Genomic DNA, 13,057 nt, shown 5'->3' with positions numbered 1-13,057 from the left:
GATCCAGCATTCAATGATAATACAAATGAATGAACAAAAATTATCTGTAGAAGACTCAGTAGTAGCATCCAGCATGTATACACTCCAGGAAGTTGTATAAACCGCAAAGTGATGCAGTATGGGAAGGGATTTAAAGGGATGCAATCAGTGCAACTACATGACAGCTGAGAGAGGCTAACGAGATGAGAAAATGAAAGCAAAACAAAAGGAACCTCAAGGAGGAGGTTCTGAAGGACGTCTGTCAGAGCTTCTCAGATGTCTGGTGGTGACAATAGGGGATAACTTGCAAACTTGACATAACTCCTTTAATTCCCTTCTAATACCTTCCATTTATAGCTGATGTGTTCAGTGTTCCTGGCCGCAGAGCAGTGGGGGAGGGCTCCTGCTGCAGCCAGTTGCCTTACAGTCAGACAGAGCTTTATGACAAAGAGAAATGAGGGAGTAGCTGACTTCCTGGAAAATGTATAGCAGAATTATATATAAAGTCACATCTTTTTCTATCTCTTTGTGCTGCATCGATATTATTTTCACTGATGGGGGAGTAGAGCGATACGTTTTGTTCTCGGCCTAAAGTCACTCGTATTATAACTGGAACATGACCGGTGGGGGCCCTGTTGCAGATTTTGTATTGGGGCCCAAAACTTTCAAGGGAAGCATAAAAGGAACATTTTAATTGCAACTTCTCAGCTCTGCTACATCTGATACGGAATCTGATTTATAAATCCATTGTAAACCATGTTACTTTGACTGAGCCTTCTCTCCCTTGTGATTTGCAGCTTGTATTTTCCAGAATCATGGAGCGTGCAGGTCGGGCTGGTGAACCAACCTCTGGAACCTCCGACTAATTCGGTTCTGGTTGAAAAGATCATATACCACAGCAAATACAAATCAAGCTCCATGGCCAATGATATCGCCCTCCTGAAGCTGGCCACACCCTTTACGTTCAATGGTACGCTGCAATGTTCTTACCAGAATTCTGTGTCAACTAGAATAATAAAAAGACAGTTATGTGGGATTATAAAAAATATGAGTCCGATGGTTTCTAGAAACAGCGCCACTCTTGGCTTGGGTTGTGTCTGGTATTGCACCAGTCAGTAGAATAAAACATGAATATCTACCTGCTTAAACTAGGCCACCTATTTGCTGTTCTGGAGGACCTGGCAAAGCCATGCTTTGCATAGACAGGCCATTAATAAGAAATGTGTAATGCTTTGGTTTTCCTGTGGGGGAGCTCTAGGGAAATTGAACATTTGTTGCTGGATTTCCACATAGATTCTAAATGATTAACAGGAACCCCAGCACCTATTCCCTATTCTGGAGGACTCAGCATGTCTATTAATTTCAATAAGGACTGTGTAATGCTTAATCTTACCTGTGGGGGAGCTGTAGGAAAATTAAACACTTGTTGCTATATTTCCTCAGAGATTGTGGCTGATCACTAGGGGTCCCAGCATCAATTCCTCATTCTGGAGGAACCAACATGTCCGTGGATTAGACAAAAAGTCCATTAATTTCAAAAAGAACTGTTATGAAGGGTGTGTGGACCCACTGTGCCACTTGAATAGATTTGGCTTGGGGCTACTCCTAAGGGTATTATCTAACCCCTATACAGGGATTTGGACTTTGCTGCAGGAAAACCACCAGGCCTCTACCTCTCGGAGGAATCTCTTTTTAAATGATTGCTGATCCACAGGGGTCAAGATACACTGGTGAGGAGCACTGAGGAATCAGGCAACGTGTAGCCAGAGACAGGCCGAGGTCTGGGCAGGCAGAGTATGTGCAAAGTGAGAAAGAAGCCGAGGTCAGGTTGAGAACAGAGAACAGGCAGAAGTCAGGTCAGGCAGCGAAGGGTCAAATCCGGGGAACAGGCAGAAGTCAGTACATGGGCAGACAAACATAGAAACAGCACACCTTTGCAGCACACTAGTGGACTAAAAACTTTTTGCTCAGGCACCATCCCACAAGGGAGGGTACCTTAAGTACTCTGTCTGGTGAGCCATAAGCTGGGCGAGATTAGGGTGCAGAAGCTTGGGAACAGAAGGGCAGGTGAGTGGCGCTCGTGCCTGCCACAGAGAATGGAATGGCAGTGGGCACAGGCTACCATCATAAAAGAACTGTGTAATGCTTCAGTTTCCCTGTGGGGGAGCTGTAGGGAAATTGTTTGTGGATTTTCCTACTGATTATGGGTGATCAACAGGGACCGCAGCACACATTTCTCATTTTGGAGGACTTGGCGTGTCCACGTATTACATAAACAGCCTATTAATTTCAATAAGAACTGTGTAATGCTTGATCTCTCCTGTGGGGGAGCTGTAGGAAAACAGAACACTTGCTGCCAGATTTTCTCACAGATTATAGTTGACCAGTAGGGGAAAGCTCATAACTATTTTAGGATTGGGAACCCTTCCAAAGGGATTATCCAAAGTGGACCACCCTTTTAAAGCTGGATAAAGAGAATTTTAAAATATTGTGGCCAGAAATACATCTCAACAGAAAGTAAAATACTGTAAATAACTATAATGTGTAGTGGGTGACCCTGATGACGATGTAGGATATCATTAATATATTGCCCTTATTTTAATCTTCTTTATTAATAAAAGACATAAATCTTCCCTTGGTAACCATGACAACTGCCTCTCCTAGAGATAGAAAGCTTAGTGTAATTTAGATAAAAATATTATTTAAAGGGCTTGTCTAGGATTAGAAAAAAAACATGGCTGCTTTCTTCTTAAAACAGCCCCCCCCACCGGTCCACAGGTTGTGTCTGGTATTGCAGCTAAGTCCCATTCTCTTCTATAGAACTAATCTGCTGTTTCTACAAGAAAGCAAGCAGGAAAATTGTCTTAAAAAAGAGGTGTGGATTGTTGGGGGGGGGGGTTATGAATTGCGCCAAATATATTATCGCCCCTTTAAACTGCCCCTAAGAGTAAACAACTAAATAGGGTCTGGTTATTTGGACCTGAATAAGCTTGATATTAAAGGGTTAATCTATATGTGTTTTCACTGGGCACTTATTATCAGTCTGTCTCAGGTCGCCACCTAATGGTCAGTAGGTAAAATTACACTTTTTTTTTTTTTTGATAATTTTACTTATGTTTCTCTCATTATTAGGTTTAATACAACCAATCTGTCTTCCAAATTATGGAGAAGATTTCCCGGAGGGTAAAATCTGCTGGATATCAGGATGGGGAGCCACGGAGGAAGGAGGTACTTCACAAGGGGCGTTGCACATTTTAGTAACTTAACACAATAAGACCTCTGGTCAACATGGAAATGAAAGAGGCTGTAAAGAATCAGAAAAACCTGTCTGCTTTGTTCCAAAAACAGCGCCACTCCTGTCCACGGGTTATATGTGGTATTGCAGCTTAACCCCATTCACTTTAGTGGGGTTGCAATACCTGACACAACCCATGGGCAGGAGTGGCGCTATTGTTGGAAGAAAGCAGTGGTGTTTTTCTAATCTTGGACAACCCAGTCAGCGTAGGATATCCCTATTCATCCTCCCTAAGACCCCAGGAAGCTGAGTTTTATGGACTGTTGCATGCAGGGTTGGTTTTAGACAAAATGTGGCCCTGGGCAAAATCAATAGTGGGGTAGAGCAATTTCTATACAGAATAATGGAGCAATTTCCATTAGGCCTCATGCACACGACCGTTCTGTTTTTTTGCGGTTTGCAGATTCCGGATCAGCAAAAAAACGGAAGCCGCCCGTGTGCCTTCCGCAATGTGCGGAACAGAACAGGCGGCCCATTGTAGAAATGCCTATTCTTGTCCGCAAAACGGACAAGAATAGGACATGTTATATTTTTTTTGCGGGGCCACGGAACGGAGCAACGCATGCGGACAGCACACAAAGCGCTGTCCGCATTTTTTGCGGCCCCATTGAAGTGAATGGGACCAGAACAACGGTCGTGTGCATGAGGCCTTATTCTGTATAAGTTTTAATCTGATTATTGCAAGTTTTGCTGGTCCACTTGGTAACCTAACAAAAAGTAAAAAAAAAAAAGTTTAAAGGTTTTGCAAATATAAACATTTTTTAAAATTCAAATACCCCCCCCCCTTTCCCCAAAAGAAAAAAATAAACAAAAAAAATAACATTATGGGCATTGCTGCATGCAAAAATGCCCGTACTATTAAAATATTTTAAAAAGTTAGCACATATGGTGAATGGCGCAACAGAAAAAAATTTAAAATCACTTTATCTCTGAAGAAAATTGAATAAAAAGTGATCAAGTCATACACACCCCATAATGGTATTGTCAAAAATTACAGATCGTTCCGCCCAAAAATTAGTCCCCACACATCTCCATAGACATAACTATAAAAAAGTTATGGGGTTCAGAAAATCACGATGAAAAGAAAAAAAAAATTTTTTTTCCCAAAGTGAGTCCTGGCGTTTATATCGCTGACTGAATATGGAATTGCTGCGGAGAGCGGGCCTATAGAGGTCCTGTGCAGGGATGCTGTTAGGGTTGCCACCTTCCCCAACAAAAAATAGCAGTTACACAAGTTAGAAAGGTTGGCGTGGATTAACACAGGTGTTATTTGGTCATATTCTACGTTTTGCTCCATTTTTCAAAAAAATCTAACTTTTCACTGTTGGGGACACCCTGTGTATGGCAAGGACATTAACCACTAAGCTATAGAGCTCAATGTTACACTGCAGAGAATATAGTAGGTATAAGACCACTTTTATTTAGAAGGATCCCCATTTCTCAGCTCTATTGTTTGTATGTGTAAAGTTGTTCAGCCATTTTTTTATCAGCCATGTTTGCTTGATGGATGTGCACCTGTGACTATGAATATGGATGTGCTAGCCTAAAGTTTCTTGTAGTACCGCTAAGAATAAGTTATGGCTAAAAACCTCAGTTGTAGTTTCCCATGTATTATGCATTCATATACATCAGTTATCATTTTATATATATATATATTTTTGTAATTACATATTTATTTTGTGCCATACATTTTTTTTTTTACAATTAGTAAAAAAATATAAAATGATACTTCTGCTGTATATGAATACATAATACACGACAAACTACTATGAGGTTTTTCTGCAACAGTATAACATTGAACTCTACAGCTCAGTGCTTAAGGTTCTTGCCTTTAATGTAGAAGGTTGTGAATTCAAATCCCAGCAGAAATGTGTCAAAAGTAGAGGCTTAATAAGACTTAAATACACAGGGTGTCCCCAAGCATACTGACAATGCTTGGGGATAGTCCCTTCATGTTCATAGGACTGACTCCATATATGAGCACAGCCGTATATGGAGTCAGAGCAAGGACTCCTCAGCCGGGAACCGTTTCCCGACTGTTTAACAGTGGATTTCAGCGGATTTCATTCTCTACAATTTGGGAAGGAAATGTTGGATGGGATAGGGGGTCACAAACCACCGATATTCTCAAGCAGAGGGTCAGACAAATAAACCAGTTCTTTAGTTTAGGAACCCTGCATATAGCAGCCTCGATCTCTGCCTCCTGGACCCCTGTGACCATGACTATAAAAATGGTAGCGAGAGTTCTACTTTACGTTGCAGATTGTAGGCCATAAAAGGTCTATCAAGGGTTGTTCCCGTCATAGAAATTGATTCCAAGTCACTTGAACGGGACAATGCTGCAGTTCCATGCACAGAGGGTAGGTGGCAGTGTTACTGTGCAGGGTACACTGGGAGGTGAACTGAGTGCTACTGCAGTACTGCGGCCTCTTCATTCACAAGATCAGTGCGGTCAGACCTCCATAGATCCCTATAAGAGAGTCTTCCTAAGAGATGTATGGTTCATTTAGGCAGAATAGCCTAACTCCAACTAGTAAGACGATCTGGGTAAATAAAGTTTGGATCTCATTAATTAAAATGTACATGTCCATCTACATAACATGTTTGCCCTTTGTAAATATATGACATTAATTACTTGTACTGATCCTGAGTTACATCCTGTATTATACTCCAGAGCTGCACTCACTATTCTGCTGGTGGAGTCACTGTGTACATACATTACATTACTTATCTTGTACTGATCCTGAGTTACATCCTGTATTATACTCCGGAGCTGCACTCACTATTCTGCTGGTGCAGTCCCTGTGTACATACATTACATTACTTATCCTGTACTGATCCTGAGTTACATCCTGTATTATACTCCAGAGCTGCACTCACTATTCTGCTGGTGCAGTCACTGTGTACATACATTACATTACTTATCCTGTACCGATCCTGAGTTACATCCTGTATTATACTCCGGAGCTGCACTCACTATTCTGCTGGTGCAGTCACTGTGTACATACATTACTTATCCTGTACTGATCCTGAGTTACATCCTGTATTATACTCCAGAGCTGCACTCACTATTCTGCAGGTGGAGTCACTGTGTACATACATTACATTACTTATCCTGCACTGATCCTGAGTTACACCCTGTATTATACTCCGGAGCTGCACTCACTATTCTGCTGGTGCAGTCACTGTGTACATACATTACATTACTTATCCTGTACTGATCCTGAGTTACATCCTGTATTATACTCCAGAGCTGCACTCACTATTCTGCAGGTGGAGTCACTGTGTACATACATTACATTACTTATCCTGCACTGATCCTGAGTTACACCCTGTATTATACTCCAGAGCTGCACTCACTATTCTGCTGGTGCAGTCACTGTGTACATACATTACATTACTTATCCTGTACTGATCCTGAGTTACATCCTGTATTATACTCCAGAGCTGCACTCACTATTCTGCTGGTGCAGTCCCTGTGTACATACATTACAATACTTATCCTGTACTGATCCTGAGTTACATCCTGTATTATACTCCAGAGCTGCACTCACTATTCTGCTGGTGCAGTCACTGTGTACATACATTACATTACTTATCCTGTACTGATCCTGAGTTACATCCTGTATTATACTCCAGAGCTGCACTCACTATTCTGCAGGTGGAGTCACTGTGTACATACATTACATTACTTATCCTGTACTGATCCTGAGTTACATCCTGTATTATACTCCAGAGCTGCACTCACTATTCTGCAGGTGGAGTCACTGTGTACATACATTACATTACTTATCCTGCACTGATCCTGAGTTACACCCTGTATTATACTCCGGAGGTGCACTCACTATTCTGCTGGTGCAGTCACTGTGTACATACATTACATTACTTATCCTGTACTGATCCTGAGTTACATCCTGTATTATACTGCAGAGCTGCACTCACTATTCTGCTGGTGCCGTCACTGTGTACATACATTACTTATCCTGTACTGATCCTGAGTTACATCCTGTATTATACTCCATAGCTGCACTCACTATTCTGCTGGTGCAGTCACTATGTACATACATTACATTACTTATCCTGTACTGATCCTGAGTTACATCCTGTATTATACTCCAGAGCTGCACTCACTATTCTGCAGGTGGAGTCACTGTGTATATACATTACATTACTTATCCTGTACTGATCCTGAGTTACACCCTGTATTATACTCCGGAGCTGCACTCACTATTCTGCTGGTGCAGTCACTGTGTACATACATTACTTATCCTGTACTGATCCTGAGTTACATCCTGTATTATACTCCAGAGCTGCACTCACTATTCTGCAGGTGGAGTCACTGTGTACATACATTACATTACTTATCCTGCACTGATCCTGAGTTACACCCTGTATTATACTCCGGAGCTGCACTCACTATTCTGCTGGTGCAGTCACTGTGTACATACATTACATTACTTATCCTGCACTGATCCTGAGTTGCATCCTGTATTATACTCCAGAGCTGCACTCACTATTCTGCTGGTGCAGTCCCTGTGTACATACATTACATTACTTATCCTGTACTGATCCTGAGTTACATGCTGTATTATACTCCAGAGCTGCACTCACTATTCTGCTGGTGCAGTCACTGTGTACATACATTACTTATCCTGTACTGATCCTGAGTTACATCCTGTATTATACTTCAGAGCTGCACTCACTATTCTGCAGGTGGAGTCACTGTGTACATACATTACATTACTTATCCTGCACTGATCCTGAGTTACACCCTGTATTATACTCCAGAGCTGCACTCACTATTCTGCTGGTGCAGTCACTGTGTACATACATTACATTACTTATCCTGTACTGATCCTGAGTTACATCCTGTATTATACTCCAGAGCTGCACTCACTATTCTGCTGGTGCAGTCCCTGTGTACATACATTACATTACTTATCCTGTACTGATCCTGAGTTACATCCTGTATTATACTCCAGAGCTGCACTCACTATTCTGCTGGTGCAGTCACTGTGTACATACATTACATTACTTATCCTGTACTGATCCTGAGTTATATCCTGTATTATACTCCAGAGCCGCACTCACTATTCTGCAGGTGGAGTCACTGTGTACATACATTACATTACTTATCCTGTACTGATCCTGAGTTACATCCTGTATTATACTCCAGAGCTGCACTCACTATTCTGCAGGTGGAGTCACTGTGTACATACATTACATTACTTATCCTGCACTGATCCTGAGTTACACCCTGTATTATACTCCAGAGCTGCACTCACTATTCTGCTGGTGCAGTCACTGTGTACATACATTACTTATCCTGTACTGATCCTGAGTTACATCCTGTATTATACTGCAGAGCTGCACTCACTATTCTGCTGGTGGAGTCACTGTGTACATACATTACATTGCTTATCCTGTACTGATCCTGAGTTACATCCTGTATCATACTCCAGAGCTGCACTCACTATTCTGCTGGTGCAGTCACTGTGTACATACATTACATTGCTTATCCTGTACTGATCCTGAGTTACATCCTGTATTATACTCCAGAGCTGCACTCACTATTCTTCTGGTGCAGTCACTGTGTACATACATTACATTACTTATCCTGTACTGATCCTGAGTTACATCCTGTACTATACTCCAGAGCTGCACTCACTATTCTGCTGGTGGAGTCAATGTGTACATACATTACATTACTTATCCTGTACTGATCCTGAGTTACATCCTGTATTATACTCCAGAGCTGCACTCACTATTCTGCTGGTGCAGTCAATGTGTACATACATTACATTACTTATCCTGTACTGATCCTGAGTTACATCCTGTATTATACTCCAGAGCTGCACTCACTATTCTGCTGGTGGAGTCAATGTGTACATACATTACTTATCCTGTACTGATCCTGAGTTACATCCTGTACTATACTCCAGAGCTGCACTCACTATTCTGCTGGTGCACTCACTGATCAAAAGTTTAAGACCACATGAAAAATGGCAAAAAATCCTATTTAGCATGGCTGGATCTTAACAAGGTTCCAAGTAGAGCTTCAACATGCAACAAGAAGAAATGGGAGTGAGACAAAACATTTTTTGAGCATTCAATTTTATGAAAACAACGAATAAACTGAAACAGGCTGTTTTTCAGCTGATCAAAAGTTTAGGACCACACCTCCAAAAAAAACTAAACCCCCCCCAAAACAGAAATCCAACTTCCAAACATGAACTCAGTAATGAGTAGCTCCGCCGTTATTGTTTATCACTTCCAAAATTCGTTTCGGCATGCTTGATGCAAGCGTTTCCATGAGGTGAGTGGGAACATTTCTCCAAGTGGTGAAGACGGCCGCACGAAGGCCATCTACTGTCTGGAACTGTTGTCCATTTTTGTAAACTTCCCTTGTCATCCATCCCCAAAGGTTCTCAATTGGATTTAGATCAGGGGAACACGCAGGATGGGCCAAAAGAGTGATGTTATTCTCCTGGAAGAAGTCCCTTGTCCTGCGGGCATTGTGTACTGTAGTGTTGTCCTGTTGAAGAACCCAGTCGTTACCACACAGACAAGGGCCCTCTGTCATGAGGAATGCTCTCTGCAACATCTGGACATGGCCAGCGGCCATTTGACGCCCCTGCACTTCCTGAAGCTCCATTGTTCCACTGAAGGAAAAAGCACCCCAGACCATTATGGCGCCCCCTCCACTGTGGCGCGTAGAAAACATGTCAGGTGGGATCTGCTTGTCTTGCCAGTAACATTGGAAACCATCAGGACCATCAAGGTTACATTTTTTCGCATCAGAGAATAAAACTTTCTTCCACCTTTGAATGCCCCATGTTTGGTGCTCTCTTGCAAAGTCCAAACGAGCAGTTCTGTGGCGTTCAAGGAGACGAGGTCTTTGAAGACGTTTTTTGTTTTTTGAAGCCCTTCAGTCTCAGATGCCGTCTGATGGTTATGGGGCTGCAGTCAGCACCAGTAAGGGCCTTAATTTGGGTCGAGGATCGTCCAGTATCTTGACGGACAGCCAATTGGATCCTCCGGCTCAGTGCTGGTGAAATTTTTTTGGGGTCTTCCACTTGACTTTTTTGTTCCATAACCCTCAGGATCATTTAAGAAATTCCAAATGACTGTCTTACTGCGTCCCACCTCAGCAGCGATGGCGCGCTGTGAGAGACCCCGCTTATGCAGTTCAACAACCCGACCACGTTCGAAAAGGGAGAGTTTTTTTGCCTTTGCCGTCACAACGTGTGACTACCTGACAGAGAAGGACAATGAATCCACATCTTTGCACAGATTTGGCCTTTTAAAGGCATGTGGTCCTAAATGTTGGATCAGCTGAAAAACAGCGTGTTTCAGTTTAATCGTTATTTTCAATTAATTGAATGCTCAAAAAATGTTTTGTCTCACTCCCATTTCTTCTTGTTGCATGTTGGAGCTGTACTTGGAACCTTGTTGAGATCCAGCCATGCTAAATATGATTTTTTGCCATTTTTCAAGTGGTCTTAAACTTTTGATCAGGACTGTACATTACTTATCCTGTACCGATCCTGAGTTACATCCTGTATTCTACTCCAGAGCTGCACTCACTATTCTGCCGGGGGAGTCACTGGGTACATACATTACATTACTTATCCTGTACTGATCCCGAGTTACATCCTGTATTATACTCCAGAGCTGCACTCACTTTTCTGCCGGGGGAGTTGCTGAGCCTTCAGTTTGCTCCTCTTGATGAAGAAATATATGGCTTATAACAAACCTGTGAAAACACAGAACAATTTCTGTATTAAACATTTCTGCATCAGGAAAGAGATGACCATAAAATCTATTCAAAATGTAAAGCGACTGAATAATAAACGGTATTCGTTTCATTGCCTGCCCGCTCTGAAGCTCTTAATGACACCCGTCCACCCAGTGTATGCAGATCTATTTGTGATTCCAGGTAGTGCCATCCAAGAACAAAGGGCCCTTGAGACAAGGACAGGCAACCCCAACCACTAATATAGATTCCTATATAACAGCCATGTGCAGTGTGTAATAGCGCCTCCTGCTGTTAGAAGCGTCTACATAGCAGTTATAGTAATGAATCAAGGACTAGGTGTTTGCCATCCAGATACAGTTCAGCCACAAGTCTCCCTATAAACAGTCCAGTCACATTTCACATATACTGTGCAGCTAGAGGCCTCCCTTATATAGTGCAGCCTCATATACAGGACAGTTGTATATCCCCCATATACAGTGCAGTCACGTGTGCTCCATATACAGCGTGTCTGCCATATGCTGTGCAGTCCAATATCCCGCATATATGCTGCAGGCCCATGTCCCCATTATACAGTGCACTCCCAGGTCCCCCATATATAGCGCAGTCCCATTTCCGCATATACAGTGTAGTATGTTCTTCATATATGGTGCAGTCACTTGTCCCCTATATACCGAGTAGTCCCATGTCCCCCGTATAGAGTGCAGTCACATATTCCCTATATACGGTTGTAGAGGGAAGGGTGAGATTTGAATATATACATATATATGTTGGCCCTGTGTGGCCAGTATGGGCCCAGTGTATATGTGGGGATAGATTTGTATGTCTGGGTATATATATAGATGTATGTATGCCCCAGTTATTACATGCATCTATATGTGTACTTACATAATATGCCCCAGGTTTTATTATAATTTGCTATGTATATATATATACACTGTATATAGATATGCCCAATTGTCCGTAAACATATTTATATACTTATATAAATCTAAATGTGGTCAAATCATGACCCCAGTCACGGGTGCCCCCTCCCCAGCCTAATCCCCCTGCATACCAGTGCGCCTGCAGAAGGGCAATGCCGTTGAGATAGCAGGACAATTGTGTCCAGGTGCGGCTACTTCAAAAGACAGGGGCTCAATAATGATTCCCTGCCTTTTGATTGCATCTCCAGAGGTATGCACACGTACCTCTGGAGATGCGCGGTCACAGAAGATGCGCTCCTGCCTGCAGCGTGCGCGCGCCGCCGGATTTAAATAGTCCGGCGGCACTGCGCTCTGCAGTTGAGCCGTGCAGCCCGGACAAGAGCATCCCCTAGAGACGAGCATTACCCTGGACTGGAATAAGTATCGTTACACCACCAACGCTATTAACCCCTGCTATTATCTCTGCATTGCCCTGTGATCCCTGTGCCCTGCATTTACCCCTATATTAACCCTTGATTATCCTTACTGCCCACTGCCACCAATCTATATTAACCCCTTCCCTGCTGCCCTGCTAACTTCTGCCTTGCTTTATACCCCATCCCTGCCCTGCAGAGCGTTAACCCCTGCATTGCCCTGTACCCTGTATTGTAACCCCTGCATTCCCAGTAGCCCCAGTCCCTATATCCCACATATCCCAGATTCTGTGTTAACCCTTTTCAACCCTGGGTTAACCCTTTCACCCATCGTAGGGACACTATATAGACAGGCTGGGTGGGTTGCTATTAATGTGTATGTAAGTGATTAAAATGTATAGCTAGTTAGTGGGGTGGGATTGTTATAGAATACTGTGTTGACTATAAGTATATATATTTATGTCCTTTAATATAAATATATATATAATTATAGCACTAATTAGTCTTCTTTCACACTGGCGTTTTAGCTTTCCGTTTCTGAGATCCGTTCAGGGCTCTCACAAGCGGTCCAAAACGGATCAGTTTTGCCCTAATGCATTCGGAATGGAAAAGGATCCGCTCAGAATGCGTCAGTTTGCCTCCGATGCGTCTCCATTCCGCTTTGGAGGCGGACACCAAAACGCTGCTT

At 42.7% G+C, this 13,057-nt stretch overlaps 1 protein-coding gene across 1 annotated transcript in view; it reads left to right on the top strand.

Annotated features, from left to right (window-relative positions):
* The window catches only part of TMPRSS3 (transmembrane serine protease 3), a 78,730-nt gene that overhangs the window by 28,441 nt on the left and 37,232 nt on the right, over window positions 1-13,057 (top strand). The window contains exons 9-10 of the mRNA XM_040422075.1: window positions 777-949; window positions 3,112-3,207. Of these exons, the coding sequence (XP_040278009.1) occupies window positions 777-949; window positions 3,112-3,207 (269 nt within the window). The remainder of the gene's footprint in view (window positions 1-776; window positions 950-3,111; window positions 3,208-13,057) is intronic.

This window comes from Bufo bufo, chromosome 3, assembly GCF_905171765.1.
Source record: "Bufo bufo chromosome 3, aBufBuf1.1, whole genome shotgun sequence".
NCBI lineage: Eukaryota > Metazoa > Chordata > Amphibia > Anura > Bufonidae > Bufo > Bufo bufo.
The sequence above is the reverse complement of the archived record's forward strand: the minus strand, read 5'-3'. Positions and strand labels throughout refer to the sequence as shown.